This window comes from Phaenicophaeus curvirostris, chromosome 7 (assembly GCF_032191515.1).
Source record: "Phaenicophaeus curvirostris isolate KB17595 chromosome 7, BPBGC_Pcur_1.0, whole genome shotgun sequence".
NCBI lineage: Eukaryota > Metazoa > Chordata > Aves > Cuculiformes > Cuculidae > Phaenicophaeus > Phaenicophaeus curvirostris.
In genome coordinates, this window is record NC_091398.1 from 37,292,165 (window position 1) to 37,316,485 (window position 24,321).

The 24,321-nt window shown below is 41.4% G+C and overlaps 1 protein-coding gene across 1 annotated transcript in view; it reads right to left on the reverse strand.

The window, feature by feature from the left end:
* LRP1B (LDL receptor related protein 1B) overlaps positions 1 to 23,289 on the reverse strand; it is a 699,724-nt gene extending 676,435 nt beyond the window's left edge. The window contains exon 1 of the mRNA XM_069861579.1: positions 23,218 to 23,289. Coding sequence (XP_069717680.1) covers positions 23,218 to 23,284 — 67 coding nt within the window. The 5' untranslated portion in view covers positions 23,285 to 23,289. The remainder of the gene's footprint in view (positions 1 to 23,217) is intronic.
* Between the last annotated feature and the right edge of the window lie 1,032 nt (positions 23,290 to 24,321).

Sequence of the window (24,321 nt, forward strand, 5' to 3'; positions counted from 1 at the left end):
AAATACAAAGCTAGTAGGATTTTAAACACTAAAATGGGAAATAAGCAGCTGACCACAGAGAAACACATGGGATCAACCCATCAACCCATTCTGCTGCATCAACCCATTCTGATGGCAGAGCGGCTCATGATCAGCTGCATGACAGCAAAGTAGTAAATGTGGGTTTTGTTCACAAAGCATGTTCACCATAGCACAAGGCCATGGGTGTCACATGAGAAAGGGATTCTTTTTAAAGCTAGTCTAAAATACGTTTAGCAAGAAGATGTGAAGATAGGCCTCCCGCACTATGAACACAAATACCGTCTCAAATTCCTGCTGCACCCAAAGAACATAAAGGGAAAGTGTGGAGGGAGTTCAGGGACTGGCAGAGATAAAATAAGCAAAGAAAAACCAAATAGTGGAAGTGTGGCTCCTAGTCTTTTCAGCAGGTTTTGCTGAAACTCTAAAATCAGATACATGGATTTAGGCCAAGACATACACAGTTATGATTTTACTGAACAATCTTTATTGGAGGAGAGGGGTTGTTAAACTCTCACTTAGAGCTTTTTTCCAAAGCAGTTTAGTAAAAAGGTTGAAGCTCTGGGGACGGTTATTGCAAGATAAACGTGAGAGCTTTAGACCCAGAGTGAATCTGCTTATGTAGAACAAGGAAAATGAACACATTCTCAAGAAGTTAAGGATCTCTAGTTTTCATTTGTCCTTTTCTCCTACTGAACTACCTACATCAACCTAATCTTTTTGCTTCAAGACTTAAGGACACTTCTGGCCACTTTATCCACTAAAAGCACCTGAGAGCTCCCATCCTTCCCTTTTATCATGCTAACAGAAGCCTTTGTTGTTCTTTTTAAAACACCTACTCAAACTGTTTTCCAGTCGGCTGACCTCTGAGTTCCTCTTCTCACTTCATCACCAGTTACTAGGTGCCATTTGAGGTCTGGCAGTTTCTGAGGCTCAGAGTGGGCGCCCTGATCTCTTTTTAGAAGAAACTTCAATTTGTCTGCTTGCTATCTTCCTAAACCCATCCCTTTTCCTACAACAGATAACTCTTAACTCAATATATATCCAATAAGCATTTCATGATTTATGCATTTCACTATTTTGCTAGTGATCCTCTACTCAAGAGATAATTCAATTTGCAGGTTCAAGAAAAATCCACTTGCAAAGGCAAGTTGTATTACTTTTGAGAATAAAACGTATTATTCTTGAGAATGCAATTGTTAGATAAACTCTCAGGGGGTTGTATTGGGACAAGTTAGCATCTTTGTTAGAGACATGCACAACAACGGCAAGTTGTGGCGCAGTCAACAAGCTGGAAGAAAGGGACACCAACCAGAGGGACCATGACAGACTTGACAGGTGGGCCTGTGCAAACCTCATGAAATTCCACAAGGAATTGCACCAAGGTCAGGGCAATCCCAAGCACAAATACAGGGTGGGCAGTGAACAGACTGAGGACTTGGGGGTGCTGGTGGATAAGAAGCTTAATATGAGCCAGCAATGTGTGGTTGCAGCCCAGAAAGCCAACTGTATCCTGAGTTGCATCAAAAAAAAATTGGCCATCAGGTTGAGGGAGGTCATTCTGCCCCATCCACCTTGCTCTCATGAGACCCCACCTGAAATACTACATCCAGCTCTGAAGGCAACATAAGAAGGACATGTACCTGTTGGAGCAGGTCCAGAGGAGAGCCACAATGATGATCAGAGAAATACAGCATCTCCCATACAAGGACAGGCTGAAAGAGTTGGCTCCAGAGAGATCTTGCAGTGGCCCTCCAGTACCTAAAGGGGGCCTATAAGAAAGCTGGAGAGGGACTTTTTACAAGGACATGTAGTGATATGACAAGGGGTAACGGCTTTAAACTGAAAGAGGGTAGATTTAGATTAAATAAAAGGAAGAAATTCTCCATTAGGAGGGTAGTGAGGCACCGGAACAGGCTGCCCTGAGATCCTATGAATGCCCCATCCCTGGAAGTGTTCAGGGCCAGGCTGGATGAGACTTTGCGCAATCTAGTCTAGTTGAAAGTATTCCTGCGCATGGCAAGGGGAGGTGGAACTGGATGAGGTCCTTTCTAACCCAAACCATTCTACGATCCTATGATTCTCTCCTTCATAAGAGTATTCACCAAATAATGACTTTGGGAATATCTCATGAAGATCAGTCTTGTGTGTCTACACCCTTGCTAATCGTGCACTTCAACACTTACCCTATCCTCTTATAGATAACTGCTGTAATAGCAAATTCATCTTTAGAATTTGTGTTGTAGGCTAGAACTAACAAGAGGAATAGGAAATAATTCTTAATTTGGTCTACCTAAGAAGAAAAGAAAGGCAAAAGTTAAATTGCTCCAGAGCCCCAGCTACCCACCTGTGTTAAGCAGACCACAGTGAAGCTCAGTTTTCAAGCAGGTTGCAGAAATAAGGATACCAGGTGGTAGGATGGCACATATTCACTAGACAGCAACACTTCACATTTATTACTAGAGATTGTTAAAGGACTCTGAGGGAAAGACGAGAGCTCCCCCAGGAGCCTGGCATTGGGCTCACTTGCATAGGTCAGCTGACATAAGGCATTCTGGAGAAGGCTCTGCCTGGCCAAGTGACACAGCTCAAAATCACCACCTCATCTTGAAAAAGTGGTGGAGCTTGGACTGTTTTTAGATTTATTTTGGCCTTGTAAGGAACTGAGAAGAACACAATTTCCATGCAGGAGGGCAGACTGCCTCTCCTGGTGGCAGTGGCCAGTTTTTCTTGCCTGAAAACAAGTTATAAATAGCAGTATTATTCATGCATCAAAAGCAAATAATCAAGCACGTCTCAAAGACGGAGTGACTGTAAACCAAGCCAAAGCAACATATACAGATCCATACTACTCCTAAAATAACCTCTTTTTTGTAGGTCTTGGCCAAGGAGTGGCCACATCCTCCTGGTACAGCAGAAATGTCAAAGGCATCTTCCTCTTTATCCATTTGGATGAACTTGCTAAGAGAAGCCGTGCTGCTGGAGCAAATCAGGTACAGATTCAAACAGAGAATAAGTGACTTTCACAAGCTGGAAAGAACACTGGAATAAGGGGAATGAAAGGGAGGAAAGATTAAAAGAAAGGTGAAGAGGTGAGCTCCTTTGATGAAAAAAAAAAAAATGAACAGGTTAAAAAAACTATGAAAAAAGCACATCTGAAACCCAAAAGCTCAAATCTCTGCAATGGTATTCAGACAAACCCCAAATAGCAACAGATTGTTAAGAGTTCTGGAATGGAGAGACATGCTTTTTGCTAAATGCTGTTTAGCAATAGCTAATATTTGACATGTATTTTACAAGATTGTTTTTCCTTTCAGATTTTAGGGAGAAAAAGATATTTTTAAAAGCGTATCTATTAGTATACACTTTGTATAATTGAGACAGATTTATGAAAATGGTTTTCTAATTAAATTAAAATCAACAGATGGCACTGTATAGGCAAGTCTCTATTTTCCTCATTTATTACATGGCTTCGACTGAAAAATCTTGTGCAATTTGAAAAGTTTGCAATTTGAACATGACTACTCCGAAAAAGTTGCATGAAACACTTTTGAATTCTAATAGAATTGGTAGGAACAATGACAGATAAAACAAATGTGCATAAGCCAAAAGCTCTGCATGATTTCAAAGCACTGTATGTTATTCCATTCAGCAGTGAAATATTTCCTAATATTTTACAAGAATAACAAATTATCAGCCACTAGGATTGTGCTTATCTGCTGTTAACAAGGTCGTTTAACTCAGGCCCCACAAAGATATACTGGCAGCATTTGTGTCTTTGCACAGGGAATCACAGGATTATTACTAAAGTGTGAAATGCTGTAAACTTACTTGCTTAATTCTCTCTACAGAGTATTACAAAACCGAAAGAAAAACCCACCAGTAAACTGAGCTGCACACAGACTGGTATGATATCTCAGTGATGAAAAGCTAAAGTGAGTCCTCCTCACCGCAGCCCTCCCTAACAAGTTAGCAGCCTTAATGTGCTTTTGATACGACAAGCACGACCTTCATCTGGCTAACTTTACCTTCTGCAACCCTTGGCTGGAAAACAAGATTGACTGGGGCTGACTTCTGACATACACTGCTCAGACACAGAGGCAGTTTTGTTCTGGACTATGCAGGAGACATGATTTCAGCCGTGTTTTCAAGCCGAGGAACTGTCAGAGGCAACTTCAGCCACAGCAGCACTGGCACAACCCATTCCGTGCAACAATTCCCATAAAAGAGTATTTAAGACCCTGCTGTGACCCAACTGGGAACTTTTAACTAGCACTAAATTAATTTTCCCCCTCTCTTTTTTGGGGGTGTGAGCAACAATAATACGAGAGTCACTGAATCATCACAGAATCATTTGGATTGGAAGGACCTTCACAGGTCATCTAGTCCAACTCCCCTACAAGAGCATGGACATCTTTAACTCACTCAGGTTGCTTAGAGCCCGATCCAACCTGAACTTGAATGTTTCCAGGGATGGTGCCTCCACTACCTTCCCAGTCAACCTGCTCCAGTGTCTCACCACCCTCGTTGTATAAAATGCCTTCCCTACATTAAGTCTGGACCTACCCTCCCTTAGCTTAAAACCACTACCTCTTGTCCTGACCCTGCACTCTCTGATAAAGAGCCCCTCCCTGTCTTTCCTGTACGTGTCCTTTCAGCCCTGGAAGCTGCTATAAGGTCTCCCCGCAGCCTTCTCTTCTCCAGGCTGAAGAACCCCAGCTCTCTCAGCCTGCCCTCATATGGCAGGTGCTCCAGTCCTAAGATCATCTTCATGGCCTCCTCTGGACCTGCTCCAACAGCTCCACGTCCTTCCTGCACTGAGGGCCCCGAAGTTTTCTTGGTTTCACAGATGAAAGACGACAATATCGCAATTTTGATGAGCACAGTGCCATGTAATTGCACGTTTTCGTCCTTGTGCAAGTAAGGCACGGTTTACCATAGGCTGATTTTTCTATGTGTAGTATCTGGATTAGCAATTAACATTTTAATTAAAGATGGATTAACCAATATTAGGAAAATTATGTCTGGAACTGTTCAATTTAAAATCCACCATATATATACAGATAAACATATCTTTAAGTGCAAGTCATTTTCTGGTCTGTGTAAAAATGATACGATTTACAACTTTGAGAGACAGCATAATAATTTGATATTATTATACATGGAGATAACTACTGAACAAATATAATACATGGGAAAAAGTATTTTTTGAGAAGCTGTATAATTACCATTAAATTAAGTGTTAGATGTTCATTTAGTGCAACTGCTGACTGCAGTTCAAGCAGCTCTGCCTATAGACTACTTTAATTCAGCTATGTTTAAACAGAGCATAATGGTGAAGGAGGACACACTGTTCTAAATGTAAATTGTATTAGCAACAACATATTGAGATTTCTGTACTTCTTGTTCCATTTGCAGTTTTTCGCTATGAGAATAAATCACAGCATGTCTTGTAGCAATCTCTGTAGTGAAAAGACAGAATCCGTACCATGTGCTTTTCATTCTGCATCTGGTCTCCTTTTGTCGATGCATCCTGGGTGCTAGGGTTGCTTTTCCTGTTGTTTTTCTTTCAGGGGACACACAGACAGACAGGCAGGGGATAGGACACCTGCCTGTCTCCACCTCAACTTCCTTCCAAAAAGGACAAAATTATGATCAGGGAATAAGTGATGCTAACGGCCAAGCAAGCCAAAACGGAGAATAGGAAAAAGAACACAATGTGTGAAATATGCGAATCTATTTACTGGTCACTGAAATTATACAGAAATTGCACTTTCAGTTCATCCACAGAAAGAAACTGTGACGAGTGCACTTATGGCAAACAGTGTTATCAGAACCTGCAAAAACCTTAAATGCTCTTCTTAGCACCTTTTGAACCAATTTGGATACAGCTGAATGATTTTGCATTTATAAAAATTTAGTATACTTAGAGGCCTAGTAAATAGCATAATAATAACAATGAAGCATTGATTTATATAGCTAGCCTTTTTAATACCAAGGTATTTTAGCTTACAATAAAATACTCAGAAAAATAAATCCAGATCTTTATAGTGCACTGCTTCTAAAGCAGCAGCAAACAAAAAAAAAAAAAAAAAAGTCTTTTAAGTCAGCTAATTTTAAAAAAGCCAAGTTTTCTAGGGTAAAACACACAGCTCCTCAGCACGTCCCTGGATTTAATTTCACTGAGATGAGTAGAGATAAGAAAGCTTGTTTCCAACAGGTAGCAAGGTGGCAGAGCTCCCACTGGGGTGTAGAAGCACATGTCAGATGAGAAGCAACTGCAACAATTCATAGCTACGCAGACAAGAAAATCAGAACACCTATGGAAAGGGAATAAAACTTTTCATTCAGGCTAACGTTTAAGGCAATATTTATATAGGTCACATCAGCTTCGAGTATGACTGCTTTCTGTATGTCCAAGTCTTGCATTTAAAAAACTCATTTTCTAGGCTTGGAAGGAAATGAAGTCTGAACAACGAAAAGTCACTTAAGTCTACAAAGCAACTGAAAACACCGAAGCAGCAGAAATAGATTTTAGAGCTGCTTATTTGAGCTTAAGGATAACGTTTCTCTATTTCATAGACTAGCAACAAGAGAAATATTTTAGCACCTGCTTACTGTGCTACTATGCTTCCTAAAGACTAGCCCAAACGTTTTCATGGAATAACAGGCACTAGTATCAACGTTATTCTGGACCTCATGGAGGTTCAAAACATTAGGCTTGGAACCACCTTGTCCACATTTAACCATGCAAAAGTTGGCAGTAGACAGGAACAGAGCCCATAGAGAAAGGCAAGGATTTGGTCAGTTTGTTTCTGGGAGGACAGGCTTCGTCCTCTCCTACCCAAGGAGCCTACATGACTCAAGCAGGCAGCGGCAGCAAAGCCGATTCAACCGCAGTCCCTGTCCAGGCATCCTGGCAGCTTGACACCTTCACTGCGGGCAGCAGAAGCAGCCAAGAAGCAGCCCCTGACTGCTGTTGCTACACAGGTTAACCAAGAGTCAAATACTGTTCTCAGATTCGCATTGAAAGTCTTTCTGAACAATCTAACTGAATGATTTAACATCTTCGAGATAGAGAAAGCTTATATACAGCACTGCTGTAGAACACAGCCAGCTCCTTCTGAAGAGGCAAATCATTGCACCCACCTACACAGCTGCACCATGATGGGAACACTTGTATTCCTACCAGTTGCCAGAGCATATAACAAACAAGTTCCATCCATTGAAGAGTTCCCCGATGTGAATTTAAGACAGACAGGCCCCATTCATTTCCACTATAAGTGCTATAGTCTATATACTTGTTCTTCCTGTAAATCTGTTGACTTAGTCCACTGAGCATCACTTGAAACAGTCATAGAGTTAACTCCTTGCTCTATCTTTAACCTGTCAAACCATGCATTGCTCTTAAGATTTCAGAAATAAAAGCAGAAATAAATAGCATGGACCATCAGAACCTCAGCTGTATTATTGGGAGAAAAGAAACACAAAGTGCCGGTCGTAAATTCCACTAAAAGGGAAATTCTAAAATGCACTCTGAGAAGTTGCTGTAATATTTGAGGGGAGAGAGGGTACTTCGAAGTGGCACGTGCGCCGCCTGAAGCTGAGCCGTCATAGCAACAACCTCATTAAAACACCTCTCTTGGGAGCACTAACCTGTATTCCTGCTGTTGGAAAGATGTCATTTATAATGGGACTTAATTCAGTTAAGAGTCAAAGTACAGTAGACTCGCAGAAAAGTGAAATTGCTAATTTAAGGAATACACAAAGGAGCATGAACATGAATACTGTATCATATTTGGCTTTTGCCCTTGTCATCTTCCATTCCCCAAAACCTTCACCAGGATTTTAGTCCCTTAGACCTATGATTTGCAAGCTACTGGCAATTTCTTTCCTCCTCATCACCCCTCTAACCAGAGCTTAGGACGTAGCTCCTTTTTTTTTTTATCTTTTAATACCCCTACATACAAGGCATCACCATCTCATCTGCTCGCTCTAATTCCCTCCGCTCTTACACTGAGGTTCTGCCCCAGCAACTCACAAGCCACAGCCAATGCTGCAGCTGGACCTACTCCACAGCTGCACCTCCTCTTTTCTGTCCAAAAACCCCACAAAATTAAAATTCAAATGAAAATTTCAATCCTTGGAAAGAAATATCTGCCAAGTGTCCAGAACTACCTTAGTAAGACACTTGCCACTTCTAGAACAGAGTGGCTACACAGAGACTGAATATCTTAATGCATATTTGGATTTCAGTTTTAAGGCTCTGTGATTTAATAACTTTAATTGACACAATAACACATAAGTACAATAAGTTTTGGAAGGGTCTTTCATTTTTTAAAGATGCAGAGATAACTAAATGAAAAATGAAAGACAACTGAACCGCTTAGTAAATGAGTCATTAACCTCTCAACCCAAGAGCTACAGCTGGAAGCCTGACCAGAAGGACTGCAAAAGCTCCACTGGCTGTGAGAGATAAGAGTTAATTCTGCAGTTTTAGATTTCTTTTAGTTGTCTTTTATCCAGACTTGGTCTCCATCTCCCCAAAATAGTCACCAGACAGACTTAAGTGTTTCCCTCTGGTACATCTTAAGCTGAGCTTTACATATTCTGTGCCAATGAAATGCTGTCTGCAGCATTTTAAGTTAAAACCTGAACTCTTTAGTTGACGCCAGCACTGTGGCCTTGAGTGACAAATGCACAATTTTTCTTTTACTGTAGCAGTCCCCCAAAAAGCAGGTACCATTTCTATTAGGACTGTGGAGCTCCAGCCACCCAGGAGCCAGGACAGCACTCCTAAAAAAAAAAGACAGGACCAGTAAAGCACAGAAACTTCCAGGTTAAAGTTCTAGGGCATCTTAGTGAGAGGAAGGACTCAATTCATACTACTCTCTCTCAAGATTGCTTGGACAAATTATATGAAAGTTTACTTAAAATAGCTCTCTAAAAAGACAACACACCATTTTTTTCATTAAATCTTATAAGGCATTAATCCACAACCTGGATACAAACTCTTACAGAAATTTCAAAACTTGCAGCTCCTGTATTTTGATCACAGCTTGCAGTGCAACTTCAAATGACAATATAATAGAGATAAAGTAATAAAAATTGCTATGCAGTGATACTTGCATAAAATAGGTTATTTACATCAGGCTACTAGCATGTCAAGTTAAAATAAAACACTGTTCATATCTGCACTGATCTCTTGGTTATCCCACATGGGTACACTTACCAAGAGATATTCCTGATATGCTTATAAAAAACTACTAATTTTCTTCTAATCACTTTCTTTTAACTACAAAATGCAATTACGGTTTTCTGGTTTGTTGGTGTTAAAACAAACCATCTCTGCAGCTCAAGGTATGATTTTATCTGGTACACGTGGAGCTGTACAAGGCTTTCTGCATTTTAATATGTTTATTTGCAAACCATTGGCAGAGTTTTATAAGGGTGTGCTTGAAGCCAGTTGCAATTTACAGATTTTTCAATAAAAAGGGAGAAATATTGGCCAGATAGTTAATTAAATGGCACTGGGACATTTTTTTTCCCCTTCCACGAAATCCAGTTAGTATTCCGAACCTATATTAAGTGCCCCAACGACACTGAAAATAATAAATCTTCATTTATTGTCAGTAGATTTCTAACCTAGTTGTTTTAAACTGCATGATGAACACATTTTAGCAGAATATATTAGCCATGCCAGTTTAGTATAAAGGAGATTGATGGAGCCTTTCCTTTCGTTCTTCCATATGGGGCAGAGCCCAGCTATGAGCACTTAGGGAAGGAAATCCCTTGGGGTTTCCTTATTCAGCAATAACTATGCTTTTTCTGGGACACAGTTTCTATTCCCCAGGCTACTACTAGCCAGTCCTCTCCATATTTCTGCCACTGAAAATTAAGAGTGATCTCAAACTTCAGCATTACCCACCCAATGAGAGTGTGGAAAGAGCATCCTCAGCCCCAGGGGCAATACTGCCATGGCCCAAGGTCTGCCCCTTCCTGTTTTACTCAGCATTTGGTTCAAAGCCAACGTAAATGATAGACTCTTTTAGGCTGGAAAAGACCTTGAAGATCAACGAGACCAAAAATCAAAGTCCCCAACCCCACGCTACAGGCACAGCATCACCTGCAACGCCACCTCCAGCAAAGAAGGCATTTCTAGCTCTCAGATCAGGTTATCTGGCAATCAAGGAATTACTAAGAGTAAAGAGGGAAGGAAAAAGGAGACTTCCTTCCCCACTCCATAGAACCTTCACAACTGCCCCAAAAGCCACAAATGCTTCCTTTTAGGAACACGCATTCGGTGCACGTTTCAGTTTGCTCAAAGAACCAGCCCCATTTCAGATGCCAGCCTGGCTCACAAAATAAACTTAAAGAATATGCCTATAAGCAACTGTGTTCCACCACCAGCTTGGGCCCAGCTGAAGCCCAACTCTGACATTTACAGCAGCGCTTTACCTAGTCCTAACTGTTCAGGAACTTTCCTTTAAAAATTATATCTAACTTAACACTTCTGCAAAAGCTTGCCCCAGCCACTTCCGTAGAAAAGCCTGCAAAGGAGAGGCAAGAAGGCCTAACCTTGGGAAGTTTACGAGCCCCACTGGTCTAGCAGAAAGTACATATTTTAAGAGGTGGTTTATCCCAGGTATGGGTACGCATATAGTTACCAGTTAGCTAAATTCATACACATACCTTCTACTTAAACTGCTTCTGAAGGATAAACTTTTAGATGTTTTGTGGTCCATCAGACTTTGACATCTAAGGACATATTAGTCTGCTCTTTATTCCTCTTAATTAGAAACAATGTTCAGGTTATTGAGAGAATTAAGAAGATCAATATTAATGAGCTTTTGGACTATGTTATTAGACAGCTTCAGCCCCCAACTGCAAAGCACTTTGGCTTAGGTTGCCCGGGTTGTTTTATTGTCTGTTAGTTTTAAACACTAACCCATTTCTCAAAAAATATTTAATGTGTCGGTAGACCTACCAAGTGGCCGATTTTGAAAACTTGGTTTATACCAATGTCCTTGATTCATTTGGGAGAGAGTTTCGTTTTTCTTTTTTTACAGTAGCTGCTATCCTGTTGGATTTAGTATTAAAATAATGTTGATCATACATATTGTTTTAGTTGTGTCCAGCTAATGCCTATGCCCAGTTGAGACAAAGTTAATTTTCTTCCCAGCAACCACCGCAATTTAGTTGGTTAAGGAGGAGCACTGACAATACACTGATGGTTTTAGTTACTGCCCAGGCTCTGCTAGTGAGTAGGTATTCAAGAAGCTGCAAGGGAGCACAGCCAGGCAGCTGACCCAAGCTGGCCAAAGAGATATTCAATACTATATAACATCATGCTCAATATATAAATGGGAAATTGGCTGGGAGCCAGGTTTCCCTGCTGTGGGATAGGCTGAGTATCATTTTTCAGGCAGTGAGCAATTAATTGCACATCACTTGGTTTGTGTATTCCTTATCATCACCCTTATAACCAGTTCCTTTGTGCTATTAAACTGTCTTTATCTCAACCCACAATTTTTTTCTCTATTCTCCCCATCACATGGGACAGGGGGGTCAAGAAGGGCTGCATGGTTCTACTTGCCAAATGAGGTTAAAACCATGACACAAAAATTATACACTCCTGCTCCTAAAAATCAGATTAGACTACTCTACAAAACACAGTTTTGAGGGATGTGTTTATTCTTAATGTAACTGCTTTAAAAGTCAACAATTTCCACAGCACAAAGTTCACATACATTTTCCTGCAAGTCCCAAATGCAAACACTATCTGCAGAGTCCATATGATTTGTATTTCACAAAAGCTCTGCAGAATACATTTAATGTAAGAGAAAAAAGAAGAGTTGGGCTTTACCCTTCACTTCATTGTTTTGACAGAAAGGTCTCAATAGAAAGATGTTGATGGGAAAGCTAACTGTAACCCATGCAACTTTATTGTTGAAGTATGGAGGGATTACTTTGTGTTATTAAAACATCACTACAGCTGACTTTTTCCCCCGCCCCCAACCCCCGACAGTGGTAGTGATTTCTATTAGAATAAGCTGCTTAAAACATTCATGTATTTACCAGTTCCAAAAGAACAAGAGAAAAAAACAAACCTCTAAGTCTAGAATAAGGCAGGCAAATGTTAAATACGACCACGTAGACCTTAAGCACCACAGCGTGTTACCATTCATTTCTATAAAAATTAGATCTAGAGCATCCATGAATACATTCATTCCCAAAAGTAAGTGCTTCAAGGAGGCTCTTGCATTTTCAGGGAAGAAAGGAGGAAGCTTGATTTCCCCATGGCTTATAAAAGACAATACCTGCACACACCAAATGCTGGTGCTTATCTCCTCACCTATTCAGAAATACAAGTCTTTTTTGGTTCAGAAGCACTGCAGAAGCTGTTGGGGTTTTTTAGTATTGGACACTTCTTGCTCCCTGCTGAATAAAATAATCCTGTAATCTAAGCAGTAACCCTCCCTGCCGCTCTTTGTTTCCATTATCCACTTCCAGTCTGTTTCCCTGAGGCTGCAATCCCAAACAAAAGCAACACTCAACAGGTACCTGTATTGTTGAAAACAGTTACTCTCTGATAAGCTCTGCAGTGTCTGGTCACCTGAAGTTATAAGAGATTTTCCCAGACAGGAGATTCTGTAAATTTGACAGAGGAAAAAATGAGATCTCCTACTCGAGGTGTCAATGTGAAGCGCAAAGTGAACAAGTAGAATTACCAGTCCTCCTGCTTCACAGTACAAACACAAAGCCCAAGGCCACTACACACTTCTCAGGTGTCCCATGAAATACTAATATTCAAAGATGCCACCTTAGGTGGGGCAACTTTTCCACTCAGCATAAGAGGACAGCAAATGCAATGACACGTGAAGGGATTTTTTAAAACTAGGAGGAGAAATTACTTGTATGTATGCACAATCAAGCAGTGGCACTTTGAGATGCCCATCCTCAGCAGTCAGGTATTTCCTACCCAAAATCAGAGGAGGAGTCATTAGCTGGCTTGCAGAGGAAACTCTCCGCAGGGTTAATTTACTCCTAGGACCAAGGACAGGCTGTGCTGTCTTTAGAAAAACTGGCTACTGTGGGCCTAAACAGACTGTTGATCAATTACGCTCTGACATTTTTCATTAAGATATATAAACTTGGGGAAGACACTCTCTTAAATTTGCATATTTGCATCATGCTTTTCATAGACGCATAAACAGCCTTTTATAACACACTTAAATTACTTTGAGTTGTTGAATTTGAAAACGCAATGCAGAATGCAAGTTGTGCTAGACCTACCGGCTCTTTAGCACTTACTTCATGTAAAAAGCTTTTAGTTATACTCCCAAGATTCACAGCCAGTATTAAGTTCCCCTCAATTTTTAAGTCTTTCACTGGTTGCCTTCAGAGCATCAGTCAACGACAGAATAGCAAACACAGGCAACCACTGCACATTTTGCTGTATTACAACTCCTTGCAGGGCACTTTTGACACAGTGTAATCCTACTGCGAGAAGACAAGCCACCAATTAATGTAAATCAGTGCAGTTTCATTGAGGAGCATTTAACAATCCTAACAGACATGAAAACATACCAAGGTTCACAGTGTTTTACTCATTACTGTACACAGCTAACTGGTCAGGGGAGTTCTACTGTTTTCAGGAAAAGAAACAAATTTTTCTTATGGAAACCTATGAATTATACCATGAATATTCCACAAATGTAGTAACAACATTAGAAATATAAGCAGGTTTTATACACTCCAATGTGCTTTAAATACTGAGCCTCACAGTTTGCATTCGAGCAGTATTTCAGAATTTCATCATCATCTGTTGACAACCATCTGCTTCAGACTTCTTACCTCCCCAAAAGTGGCCAAAATTGGGTATTGACAGACAGAATTTTTACACAGAAAGGAAACTATTCACATTACAAAGTAAGAGAGAAAGGCTGGAGACCTGGACATACATGCCTAGAAAACTGGGGGAAACAAATAGGAAAATTACAGAAATTGAGATCTGACACTTTCCTGTGATATTACTGGAGATGCAGTTCACAGGTCTCTGAAAACGCAGAAGTAGCAGATTAGCTGACACCAATTCTCTGGAGGAGTATAATCTACAGAGTAAACGGCTGATATTGTGTACTGTCAACTCTGTTCAAGTCACAGCCACTCGAAACCCAAGGAAAGAAATGTAACGTAGCCAGTGCCAGCAGAGGAATTCATTCAGATGGGTTTGTACACACATGCTGACCTGAATAGCTTGTTGCAATTTGAAGAAATGTGATAATGGGCCACTTGGGTCAGGGCATAAGATTTTTGTCTGCTTAGAAAGCCCTGGCACTGCTGGGTTTGCTTACTTAGCATTAGTACCTTTCATGGCATATCCAAGGTTTTATACAGACACATAGATGAGAATGTATTGCGCACGTAAGTGGCTTATAGCAGCCCTGTACTGTTAACTGCTGCAGGTCAGGCTAGCCTCCAAGACACAGTCTGCAAAATACCTTCTTGCTCTGATGTAGCCTTGCTCTGTTTCTATTAAAAGCATAAAAGCAATTTAACCCGACAAGCTGTAGGTATGGAATAGTGCCTTAGTTTTCACACTTCTGTAGTGTGACTTGCTTCATTTCCCTTGTATATGATTTAATATTGTAGCCTCAAGTGTTTTGCCTAAGACTACTGGAATAACAGACCACTATGAAGAATTCATTCACTGCTTACCGTTCCTTCTGTAATCCAAATACAAGAATAAACTACTTGGTTTAGAACATGGAACCCAAGAGGAATGAGTTCAGTTTGACAGTTTTCTTCCCTTACCTCCAGTCCTTAACTCCCACTGCCTGCAAACATCCCCCAGAAAAAAAACATTTAATACAATTTAGCAAAGTGAGTGAATTATAAACCAAGCGTTTCCAATTAACTTGGAGGTAAAGCCAGTTTCCCTTCAGGCACTATGTGAGCATCAGTGCTGGAGAACATGCAGACTTGACCCATCCCTAGTTATGCTTTGTGAAATGCTGCTAGGAAAATAGCTATTTTAAGATCGGTCTCAAAAGAAAGTAAAGTGTGCTCATTCCTGGATAAGTCCACAAAGATCCATGAGGAACTAACATGCTGCATAAGGAGGTACCACCCTCACACCCCTTCCAGAGAAGCATTTCAAAATTGAACCAAGAACAACCAACAGCAAGCCATAGCTTCCACAATGAAAAGTACAGTGCTTCATCTAAATAAAACTGCAGCTTCATCTGTATGACACAGAATTAGGTTTAACTAACCTAATGACTTCCAAGTAGCAGACTGTACACACCTCAGCTTATTAAGCTGTCTTGAATTTCCTGTTTCTCACCTCCTAAGGCGGTCTCTTCACAAAAAATGATTTTTAAAATGAGAAATTATCAAGTTATATATTAAAAATAAATAATTTACGTACTAACTCATTTTCTAGAGAATTATTACAAACCAAGAAATGAAAAGCAACCAAGACTTTGATCCATATATTTTAAAATTAGATGTAGGAAATACAAAACTGGGTTCAATTAAAGGAACCTAGGTAAAACTGAGTCACAGTTTGGAATAAAATTATTGCAAGACATACCTATTTCTTCTATAAAAGGACAATATATACAACAATTTAATTAACTGTCTTATAAGTAAGACTTAATTTTAATAAAAAAGTCCAAAGTTCCCTCATACGTCTGCAGCCTGACCACATAACAACCAAGTATAAAAGAATCCATTTTCTTCAGTTGCATAGATTCAGGTCTGTGATCTATTTGTTAACAACATATAAAAAATAAACAAACACTGTACTCCAAAGAAGAAAGAGTTTCACTGACAAATGGCATACTTTCATTTCCTAAAGCACACAGTTTTGCACAAATACCAGCATACTTTGGGTAAATCAGTGTGTGTTTGCATATGCAAAAGAGCATCTAACCAGCAACGAACTTACTCTGCTCTTTCTGCTTTTATCTTCACAGTATTTGCAGAAAGTGTTTTAGGAAAAAACTGTCATTTCCAAAATTAAGGTGATTTTTCGTGATCTTCTTGCATTAGTGTCACTTTATTCAATTTGTATTTTTATGACTATGCAACACTACAGCATTTCTCCAGAAGGGTACATTTGAACAAGGATGTATCAGAAATGGTAGCACTGTTGAACTTTCAGTGCCTGGGAATTATTCAAAAGAATAATGTTTGAAGAAAAATACTTATCTGCATGTTAAAGAACCTACAGATAGAAACCCAAGTACTCTCCACCACATCACAGCCTCTGAGAACATACTATAAGTAGCATCACAAGCTATTTGACAACATCAGAGCTATATTTTAAAAATGACTGGCAAGAGTATTTTTGTTAGTTTGCATGTAGGTAAATTAACCATAAAACTTGACACAAAAAAATGGATAGGTATCCTTTCATTCTGTGGGAGTGTTAACAGAAGTCATCTTCTTGACAGAAGAACTTACATGAGAAATGCTGCATTTGTAAAGCACTGCATCAGCGTATGTCTTGCACACAGTCCGTTCCTCCTCAATAAATCATTGAAAACCAAAACTGCACCTTTTCATTCTCCAAGTTTCCCTTGTTCATTTGAAAAGAAACAATAGTGACACTTAGGAACTGCTACTGAAAATCACAGCGGCAGTGAAAACCTTGAAGAAATATACATATTCTTGTTATTCCTAAAGCTTAACATTTAGTTTACAGCACTTATCCTATTACACTTGAAGTGTAAGTCACTCAATGTGACAAGGGATATCCTACTGACAATCAGGCAATAGAGAGCCTCAAATATATTGATATTATCATAAAATGGTTTGGGTTAGAATGGACCTTCAAGCCCATCCTTTCAACACCCCTGCCATGGGCAGGGACACCTTCCACTGGATCAAGCTGCTCAAAGCCCCATCCAACCTGGCCTTGAACACCTCCAGGGATGGGACACCTACCACTTCCCTACACAACCTCTGCCAGTGCCTCACTCCTCACAGTAAAAAATTTCCTCTTAATATCTAGTGTAAATCTCTGCTCTTACAGCTTAAAACTATTATCCTTTGTCCCATCACTACACACTACCAAGAAAAGGAAATAGGTACATTCTTAACTCCTGAAATTGAGCCAAGTTTCTACAGTCTTGCTCCTCTGGAAGGCCACACCATTCAGCACAACGCAGCATGCGAGATGTTTGAGGACATTCAGCAGGTGTTGAAGCACATTTTAGGATTCAATGTACCGTATCAAGAACTCATAATACTATAATCTCCGTTTTCCCACCTCCGAGTATTACACTGTATTTCTAACTGAATAGAAGTAAAAATCTGAAAATGTACCTCACTTCCATGCTGGCATTACATCATCTTTAAAAAGCCCAATTACTTAGCAGCACACTCTACCTACTGCAGTGTTTTGTTATTAGTACACAACTGCAATTTACTACAAAATGGTCAATAAACATGTGGATGCTAGTGAGACATACAACCTCCTTTCTACCATCCAATTCTATCCTCAGACTGGGAGGCTTCATAAACACCATACATACAGTCCAATTCCAATTCTGTTTACATACTGCCTGGGAAGCAGTGACATATATATACAAAATATAATAGACCCATATAACACTTTCCAGGTACATAGAAAGATCTTATTCCTGCTACAAAGATCTTACAAATTAAATCAGATTAATAATATAGTGAACATATTACTGGCAAAAGCATGTGTTTGTCTCTCTAATGATCCTTCTCAGTGCCCATTAAATCTAATTAAAAAGCACTGAGTTTTATTGGAATTCCATTACCAAGGTCCAATTCTGCTCACACACAGCTCAACACCCACAGGAATCAGCAATTCCCCAGCCCACAGAGGCTGCAGAGCATCCTTGCACAAGCACAGTGAAGGGACCCCGTCAGCAGGATCATAGCTGGGTTTGATAGCTGATTTTACAGTATTGAGTCCTGGATATTTTACGTTACCAATTGCATTAAAAGGAAGATTATGCTTTACAGTACTTGGAAGTTTTGATACATGTTGGTAATTTTTCCCATTATGGTCAACAACAGACTAGATATTTGAAATATAACTACATTTAACAATATTTTCATTTTTCCAATATACAGAATTTAAGGGCAAAAAATCAACTTGTTTAATTAAAAAATAAACTAGCGGGTTGGACAGAAGGTGCACAGTCATTATTTGAGTAATTATATTTAAAAAATCCAATTAGTTCCTAATTGCACTTACAAATTTAGGACCTAGTTCTGCAATGTCTACACTTAGACTAAACTCACACTAAATACAGACTCAACAGTCTGCATGACTTGCATAAAAATAGCCAAGTTCTGGTATTTTCATCCTCAAGAATGTTTTGGGTAAGTGCAAGCAAAACGCAAAATTTTTAATTACACTTGAGAGAACAGTACTATTAAAGAACAAATTAATAAATAAAAACTAAGAAAAAGCAACAACATACTGGGATTCAAAGTATGCTACTGTAAGAAACCCAAAGCTTCACTATCTAAATTACTAGCATTTCTACAGATAGATATAATTTCAAATTCACAAATTAAAACAACATACATCATTTAGACGTGATACAATAAAGAAACCCATTTTCTTCAACTGCAAACAACAGACACGAGGACCCGTAACAAGGCACTAGAGGAACAGGCACTTCCAAGCCACACTTACTTCACTGATGTCAGTGTATTTTGCCACTTTCTTTAAATAGAGAAAGACTGGGGTCCATATGAACCTTAAAGGTACGACAGACACTCAAATTTACACAGAGGCAGACACATAACACTTCAAAAAAAGCCACTGTGTGATGCAAAAGCTTTGCTGCAAGTCTTTGGGGATTGCTACTTCAACCTGCAGGAGTACCAGCAGAAACTCTGTGATAAATTAGTAAAAGGTTTGCTACAAAACAAGTTTACATATGGTCTTTTCACATCTAACACCTAGTGTTGAATTTTAAAATGCATTTTAAACAGTTTGTATTTTTAACACTTTATCTTTTATTACACTAAAACTCTCCATAACCATTGAACTGAAAATAACAACATGGGTAAGAATGAACGTGGATGTCAGTTCACAGAAAACCACACAAAGTTTGTTCTGTCTCCAGAAGTGTCAGGGCTTTGCGCATGCCATCACACACTCTGCTGAGGACACTCATACGTCACTTATTGCCTATAAAAAGCATCACTGAAATTGCACTTGTAGACATCACAATTTCTGTATTTAATTACCTCTTATTACATATCCTTCTAACAACTACCCTAAATTCCTCAGCATATTTTCTCCCCCCGCCCCTGTAATTTTGCTTCTCTAATGACAGTTAAGTTCTTAAGTAATATTGTTCTTTGCAATAAATAAATGAATGACAATGTCACTGTGACCTTGGAAGCATTCCTTTTACATGTAAGATACTATTACTTGTTATCTACATTCAAGACATAACAGAATTAAGCATGAGAACAGACACCTCTGTAGTACAACACAGAAACAGCTTTTTGTTTTATTATGGAGTTTGGTTGTTTGGTTTTGTGTTTTGAGAATGTATTCTAATGTTTGGCTAATCTGGAGCTCAGGCTGGTAAAGTACTGCAGTGCTCAGTACATTCAGTTTTAAATAATAGGCTACTACTAATGGGATAGTTGTAAAGCCTCCTAATGAACTCACTGTTGCCTGCTGTGACACCTTACCAGGGAAAGAAGGCCACCAGCAGTCATCACAAGAAGATAGATTTATTTCACCTGAATTTGTGTTTCTGCTATCAGGGTGACTAATCCAAACTCAAATCAGCCGAACCTGAAACCTGAAAATTCCATTTCAAAGTCATTTGTTTCCAGCTTTCACTTAAATACACTTAAAGGGCACTGACAAATTCCCTATTAAGTGGAATAAAGACAGAACTTCTAGAAGCCTTTGTGACTACATAGAGGAGTCATATTCATGATCTTTTTTCTTTTGTTCTTTAAACAGCTTAAACATTACAGAAAAAAAAAATTAAATATGTAACATCCCATCACTTGGGGAACTGGAGTTTTAAGTTATCTGGCAACATCTTCCCATTCAGTGCAAAGTCTCCCTTTAGAGGAAGGTCTCTTGCAAGACTTTGCTGCCACGATGATTCATCACACCAGCACTCAAACGATAGATCCCAAACACTAAAACTGCATGTGAAAGAGTCCATAGTGAGCCAGCACTTCAGTGCTGCTAACAGAAGTGATCTGCCACCAAAACCAAAGACAAACCAACCAGCAACTTCACCGCAGGCAGTAAGTCAATTAATAATGAGCGACATACTCATTAATGCTACGGTCGATACATGTTTCACTAACAACTCCACACATTAGTGAAGATTATCCAAATCCAGCTCCTGTTGTTATCCAAGGCATCTATGTAATTTGGGTAACCTCTAGGTAATCATGCCAATTAGTACAATGGATTCATGTAATGCTGTTCCACAGCAGCAGATACACAAAAAACCCAAACAAGTACAACAAAAAAAGGGGTGTAGGAGCCTAGGCATGAAGCCAAGCTCCCAGGCTGGAGAGCTGTGGGAAGGAAATACGCCCACCAGAGCCTGCAGAGCCACCTTCAGCTCAAGCACTCAGGAGGTGGAGATGAGACCTCTGAAGTTCACCTCCTGTCTTTCCAGGGAGCAGGTAACAAATGTAGTCTTCTCAGCTTCACAAGCTGTTAGGAAGTCTTTTCTCAGGCTTCTGAAATTCATTTACTGCAACAGTTGCAACACCTTCACTGAATAATTCCAAGGGAGTCTGGGTCCATGAGCTCTTCCCTAGGAAGAGCCTAATTGAAGCACAAGGAAAGGAAGTCATACCTCTTCATGGCTTTAATGGCAAAACCTCAACTGCAGGACTTCTCCCTTATCCTATCATACTCCTGGCTGGACTCCCCTCTCCCCACTTCCTTTTTCCATTTCCATTTCATTTTCTCTTCCCAACATTTCATATATCTCTAGAATTGGAAGAGTTGTAACCTGCCTGAGGACAGATCTGATAGACTTGAAGAATGTCACTGTATTTCAAACCCAGAGAAAAGGCTTAGATAATTCACATTTCAGTGGGTTTTCTCCCACCATGACCTCTTTTTTTTTTATTTTTTCCCTCGCTCTCCTGATGTTATCTACTGGTCTAATAGAAGGTGTTATCTCTCCCTACAGCACCTCACCAATATTTTATATTACCATGGCTACCACAACACTGCTATTAACACAACCCATGACATTTTCCCAATTCTCTTATTACCAATGCTGAGCCTCAGCGCATTCCAAATTTCAGTGCCTTTCACATACATTAAGCTTCACATGCTCTAGTGACTCAGAATTTCCTTCAGTAAAGGCAAATCAACTAGGTATGGTCAATAATTTTTGCAGTGTATCATAAAGTTTATCTGATGTGCAAATTTAATTCTCTTTCTGGATGCTTCATCCTGAATCCCTTTCAGATTGAGAAAACTTGACATTTTTTTAAACAAAATGCCTTTTAAGTCCTAATTTGTACTCCACTCGGCTTTGATAAGACATGACATTATGATATGATGAGTTAGTTGATTCTAAGTAAATTTGATTTATCCCACTTTTTGGGCTGGTATGATTTACAAGGATGTTGCCTTTTAAGATGGGATTGATTTTAATGTAAGCTGACAGCACTTTTTTTTCTTCTGTGAAACTCTAAATCAGAGCAAGGTAGCTATGAAAACAGAACACAGGGAAAACGAAGCAAAATCAAACAGCAGAAATTAACATTTATGAATAATTGGCACCTGCTTATCTTCATCAAGGAAGCCAGAGTGACAAATCCATTTCCAGAACAATTCCACAAAATGCTGCAAAGTTTGATTTCTATTCATAAGATCAGACGCACGCTACAGCTGCTGAAATGTATTCTGACCATTCTGTGAATAACCATGGAAAGTTCTTGAAGTATTTTCTATCAAACAAGCACTATCATGGCCACAAATCTTCATGCATCGAAGTAAACGCATACGTACCCTTCCTAAGACTCAGAGGTTTCCAAAGAACCTTTCCCATCTGGCTGTCCAGGTGCCTTAATAGCAAATATTATCCTCACTTCTTTGCGATACCCTCAAACCTTATGCTGCTGCGGTTTAAACATGCAAGTTTGCGATGCTGCAGCAACACTTTTCTCTCAGCTAGGTAGTTCTTTCTCCTTTTTACAGCACGAATCACCTATGTAATTCAGCTAGCGAGGTGGGAAAGGGACGGGAAAGGTTTGGTAGCCCGACTGAAGCAGAAATCTACACCATAGACTATCTAGAGGCATCCGCACTCGCTTGAACGAGTTGTAAGCAGTTCGTAAACAATTTAGGATGCAGCGTATACGTGATGGAGAGGAGCTGGATGTCTAACAGGGAGAATTAGACGCTTTCCAGAGTTAAATTCCTACTGAAATCTATCAAGACTGGGCACAGCGACGTTCGGAGCAGTCTCATTCATGAGATCACGCAGTTTTGAAGGGAAAGGGCTGCAAACGAGCCGACTATTCTCTGACGCTAAGAAAACCTGAGTCAGAGCAGCGCCCGGCCATCCCCGCACCCCGGCACCACAGAACGGGGGGCAAGGCTGCCCCTGAGAGAAATTCAATCCAAACACCTCCCGGGGGGAAGGAAAAGAAAGCTGGTAACGGTATAAAACACGACGAGAAACCCCGGGATGAGCTCCAGCAGGAGCAACGCTCCCTGTTCGATCAGAGACTTCTGAGATGGAAAGAGTTGCAACTTCTGAGCGCCGTCCCCCCCCCCCCCCCCCCCCCCGGGCTAAGGGGTTCCCGAGCCCCTTCGCCCCCGCCGGCTGTAACCGGGAGCGGCGCGGGGGCTGCGGGAGGCAACTTAGCCAAACGCAGGGAAGGAACTTTGGAAGCGCTCGGGGAAGCGGCCACCCAGCCCCGGGGCTCGCTCGGGGAGCCCCGCATCCCAAGCTCTCCGTGGCAGCGAAGGCTCCCACCGCCCCAGGGCACCGGGACCACCCCGGAGGGCGGGGAGGGGGGCGCGCACCCCATTCCTCCATCCCCACCGGCGCCCCCGAGCCCGGCTCCACCGGGAGCCGCGTCCCAGCGCCTCAAGCCCCCCACGGAGAGGGGCTGCTGAGCTGGGGAGCAGCTCAAAACTTCCCCGCGAGAAGCCGGGGGTCGCCGTCGGAAAGTCCTCACCTCCGCGGGCTCCCGCGGCGGGCGGTAATCCCCAGAGCATCACCAGGCTCAGGAGGAAGGCGGGCATCGCGGCGGCGGCGGGAGGAGGAGGAGGAGAAGGAGGTTGCGGGCTGAGGGGGACAAGCTCGGCGAGGGTGCGGAGGCTCTGCGGGAGCCGCCGCCTCGCCGTCACTTTTCAAGGCGGAGCGCGGCTCCGGGGCTCTCGCAGCGAGCGGGCAGCGCGGGGCGCCGGCGGCCGCCACAGCCGCGCTCCGCCCCGCCCCGCGCCCCGCCCCGCGCGAGCCCCCGCCCGGCCCCCCCCTTCCCGCGCCCGCCGCCTCAGGCTGCCTGAGAGCCTGCTCCTTACCGGAGCGTCCCGGCCTCTTCGCCGCGCTCCCAAGGGGTTGTCTTAAAGGATTTAAAGCGTTTTCTTGGAAAGAAATAGGGTGGCGGGGTGGGTGAGTCAGCAAAAAGGGGGGGAAAAAATATATATATACACCTATAAAACCGCCTCCAAACCCACTCCCACATCTCAGCCTCGCCTGGGGAAGCTCCTGGAAGCACATCGGGCTCACGTTTGGTGCTCGTCCCCAGCCTGAAGTGTAACTTTTAGTTCTCCTTAGAATATTGCCTTGAGGTGATAGGATAGAATCACAGAATCACCAGGTTGGAAGAGACCCACCAGATCACCGAGTCCAACCATTCCTATCAAACACTAAACCACGTCCCTCAGCGCGTCATCCACCCATCCCTTAAACCCCTCCAGGGAAAGTGACTCAACCCCCTCCCTGGGCAGCCTGTTCCAGTGCCCAATGACCCTTTCTATGAAAATTTTTTTCCTAATGTTCAGCCTAAACCTCCCCTGGTGGAGCTTGAGGCCATTCCCTCTTGTCCTGTCCCCTGTCACTTGGAAGAAGAGCCCAGCTCCCTCCTCTCCACAACCTCCTTTTAGGTAGTTGTAGAGAGCAATGAGGTTTCCCCTCATTTTCTAAACTGGAGAGGGGCAGATTTAGACTAGACATAAGGAAGAATTTCTTCACGATGAGAGTGGTGAGGCCCTGGCACAGCTTGCCCTGTGGCTGCCCAGTCCCTGCAGGTGTCCAGGGCCGGCTTGGATGGGCCTCG